Source organism: Microtus ochrogaster, chromosome X (genome assembly GCF_000317375.1).
Source record: "Microtus ochrogaster isolate Prairie Vole_2 chromosome X, MicOch1.0, whole genome shotgun sequence".
In the NCBI taxonomy this organism is placed as follows: domain Eukaryota; kingdom Metazoa; phylum Chordata; class Mammalia; order Rodentia; family Cricetidae; genus Microtus; species Microtus ochrogaster.
Genome location: NC_022026.1, coordinates 54,046,989 through 54,050,604, shown reverse-complemented (window position 1 = coordinate 54,050,604; position 3,616 = coordinate 54,046,989). Strand labels below are relative to the sequence as shown.

Below are 3,616 nucleotides of genomic sequence, written 5' to 3'. Positions count from 1 at the left end.
GTTATCACCCCTACTAACAACAGAAGAGTTATTCATAGCACAAAGGCTAGGCACCCTTGCTTACGACTTGAGTTTTACAGAACCACATTTCTTTTCTCTCTTATTATAAGGGCCACTAAAGATGAATGCAGGTTGACGTAGTTGCCCACATCTGTAAATACAGCACTCAGAAGGCTGGCAGGAGGATCACAAGAGACCCTGTTTCAAAAAAACCAACAAGACAACAAGGACAGTGAGGGTGTGCCCATCATATGACAATTTTAAATATTTAATGATACATTACTAGGTTCTATCATAAAAAAGACAACTCACAGTGCAGTGTTAGGGTTCAAAACATTTGACCCCGGCATTTTGTTAACCTCTCAAAATATTTGAAATATTCTGGGAATCCCTTGGCAATGGGCACAGAAAACTTTGTTTTTAATTCTCATCCTCTCTAGCAGAGTTTGGCATATTTTCCCCACTAACATTAGCTAAATGCTTCTACTGCATCTCTTAGGTAGGTGATTAATTTAAATCTTAAATACTTTGTGTTACTTTACCTTTCAGATATCCTTATCTTTGGAAACCTCTCCTTTTGCTGAAGTATCTGGAGGGAAGGCATTGTAGTCACCCTGCATTTCTCTCCATTCTTCATCAAATACTTTTTGAAGCTCCAATGCCAATTTTCTATCTTGATCTTCTTGTTGACGCTTCTCAAAATACATATGCTCCAACTCTATCAGCCTTTTGGTGACAAAATCTGGTGTTTCCTCATCATCTGAGGAAGAGTTGGGGGACATTTCAAGATCAGTGCCAGGCTCACCAGCTGCTTCAGATGAAGATTCCTGATGCTTTCTTTCATTAGTATGTTTACTGCTCGAAGGGGGAGACATTTTATCTTTTGCCTCAGGTGTGCTGTCTCCAATTTCCTCGCTCTTGCCTGATAGACTGCTTCCATTCTCTGTTTCGGAAGAAGAGTGAGCAGTAGCTTCTTCTAGTTTAATGTTCTTAAGTGGGACATCAAAGAGGTACTTAGAACAGCTTGGTTTTTCTCCGTCATCTTCTGAAGTGCCCACTTTCACATCATAGTCGTAAAACGAAGCACGAAGTGCATTTATAGTACCTTGGTTTGGGATCTCAGGACCTCTGGAGCTGTTAGCCGCTGGCATATTTTCCTTAGTTTTCATTTTCTGTCTCATACGGCTCTTCCCATCACTGTCAGTTTTCACAGGTATTTCCTTGCCATCTTGCACAGCGTCATACTGTGATGCTGACTCAAGCTGAGACTGAAGAAGGGAAGGCTTTGGAACCGTGTCGCAATGTTTTAGTTTGCGTTTTTTCTTTCTTGGGGATGTTGCTGTATCACCCATGCTGAGCTTTTTAGCCTCCTCCTCCCTTTGCCTTTGTTCTTTCATTTTGCGTATTTCTGCCCATACCCTTTCCTTCTCCATTTCCTCTGCCAATAACTGCCTTATGTATTCCTCAGAAGCTCTGGTTTCTCTTTCCATGGTGTCCTGGCGCTCAGCCTCCATCCTCATCATCTCCTCTTCATATTCTTTCCTCAATTCCCCGGGTTTACTTAGCACCTGAGCTGGCAGAGCATCACTTAAGACCCACCACGACGGCTGTTCCTCCTCAGGGTCCCTCCGTCTGCATTCCTCTGGATACTGTGCTTGAATTTTCTGCCACAGTTCCTCATTGATAAGACTATTTATATCAGTATTGTCCAAATCCCACGAAGAGACCGGGGTGCGGCAGAAGGGGCAGGATGAAAATAGTTTTTGGAGAAGTGCCTTAAAGCACGACTTGCACATCGTGTGCTTACAAGGCAGAGTTACGGGCTCTATGAGGAATTCCATACAAAGGAGACAGTGGCAGTCATCTAAACACAAGGGCTTGGCTTTAGATAAGGCCATTTAAACAAGTAAGTCCCAATTTACACCAGTACCTCGGCGGCCTGACTGGATGTTCCGTGCTTAGCGGCAACAGCAATGGCGTCGAGAGAGCTAGCTGGCACTTCCGCTGTGTGTGTTTGACATCCGGTTACAGGCCGCCCCTCCCGGCCCGGCCCCGGCCCCGGCCCTGGCCCCATTGCTTCCTGGAATGTTCTAGAACTTCTTTCCCGTGTCAGCCCTAAGTGAGAGCTTTTAGCCAGTCTTCCTACTACCTAACTTAATGTATCCCTCCGAGGAGACTTGGAATTATCATTCTGTATTGTTTTATATAAGACAGGGTCTGACTTCGTGGTCCAGAGCAGTCTTGAGCTTGTGGTTCTCGTATCTCAGCCTCGTACATTCTGGGACTACAGGAATGCTGGAGCTGCAAATTCCTGAGCTCGAAATTCTTAGTTTTTGTTTAGGTTTTCCTTCAATATTTAGTCTCTGGGGATGATGGCGAATTATTGATTTTTCAAAAGTTCAGGTGTTTTGTGCTAGATGGCAAGGGACTGGATTCATTTCAAGCACCTGCCTTTTTTCTGAATGAAATCTTGCTAAGTGATGCGGTGTTGGAAAACAGGAACTAACAGCAAGATACTGCACAGTAAAATTAGTTCTCTACCAGGCCTAATTTACAGTCCCCTCCTGGGAATAGGAGAATGTAAGCAGCCCTCAGTCACAGCAGAGCAGATCTTATATAGGTCTTCCATGATGTTTGCAAACATGCAAAGCTTAAATAAAAGCAAGAAATTTTGCGGTTAGCCTTTAGTATAAATTCATTTTCAGAGATTTGACATCATGTGATTGGTCAGTTTCAGAATGCCTCGTCAAGTCGACCTGGTTTTTTGGAGTATCTCTGTTGTCTGATGGATTCAAAACATAAAAATGGTATAAAAAACATAGGAGTATGAATCATATTACACATAAGAATCACAAGTCAAAACATCAGGACTTTGAAAACAGATCTGGTAGCTGAATGATAAGAGGAATGGAAGCTCTAGATTCTTTTTTTATAACTTGGCACATAATGTGTGTGAATTATCCACATTAAAATCAATAGTTCAGGCAAAATGGGGAAATCAGCTTTGATATTAGCTGAGCTTTATTCACATGCCACATTGAGAAACATTACTTGATCTGGCAGTTTCCTTCTTGGAAATTGTAATGTGCTTTAGGATACAAAAGATTGGAATTATCATGCATAAAATCCTTCTTCTCTGCTGTGGATCTATGGATCAGGGTTTGAGCACTGGCTGCTCTTTCAGAGAACTGAAGTTTGATCCACAGCACCCATATGTCTGTTCAGAATGTCTCCATTTCCACGAGATCCAGTGCCCTCTTATGGTCATCTATGGAGTTGCATGCACATGGTGCACAGACATTTATATAAAACATTCATATAAATTAATAAAATACAATTTAATAACCCTGCGTCACTTTCTAGTACCAGCTCTGGTAAAACGTGCATTATCACAGACATATTTTTTCAAAAGTATCTGTAAGCACATTAAGCAAACTAGGAGTGTCTGTAGTGGCTAGGAGGCTTGAGATCATACCCTTTTGTAGAAAGAAAAGCATTATCCATGAAATAAATTGATCTCTTCTTTGGAACCAATTATAAGTTTTGTTTCATTCTAAATATATCTTTTTTATTTTTTATATTTATTTATTTATTTATTTATTTATTTATTTATTTT

At 41.2% G+C, this 3,616-nt stretch overlaps 1 protein-coding gene across 1 annotated transcript; it reads right to left on the bottom strand.

Annotated features, from left to right (window-relative positions):
- Positions 1-545: 545 nt before the first annotated feature.
- LOC101981845 (E3 ubiquitin-protein ligase RNF168-like) lies at positions 546-1,898 on the bottom strand. Its single transcript, XM_005358849.1, has one exon. The coding sequence runs from the start codon at positions 1,896-1,898 to the stop codon at positions 546-548; it is 1,353 nt and encodes a 450-aa protein (XP_005358906.1).
- Between the last annotated feature and the right edge of the window lie 1,718 nt (positions 1,899-3,616).

What these genes read in the sequence shown, in the direction of transcription:
- LOC101981845 (XM_005358849.1), bottom strand. Translation starts at nt 1,898, where the DNA reads ATGGCCTTATCTAAAGCCAAGCCCTTGTGTTTAGATGACTGCCACTGT.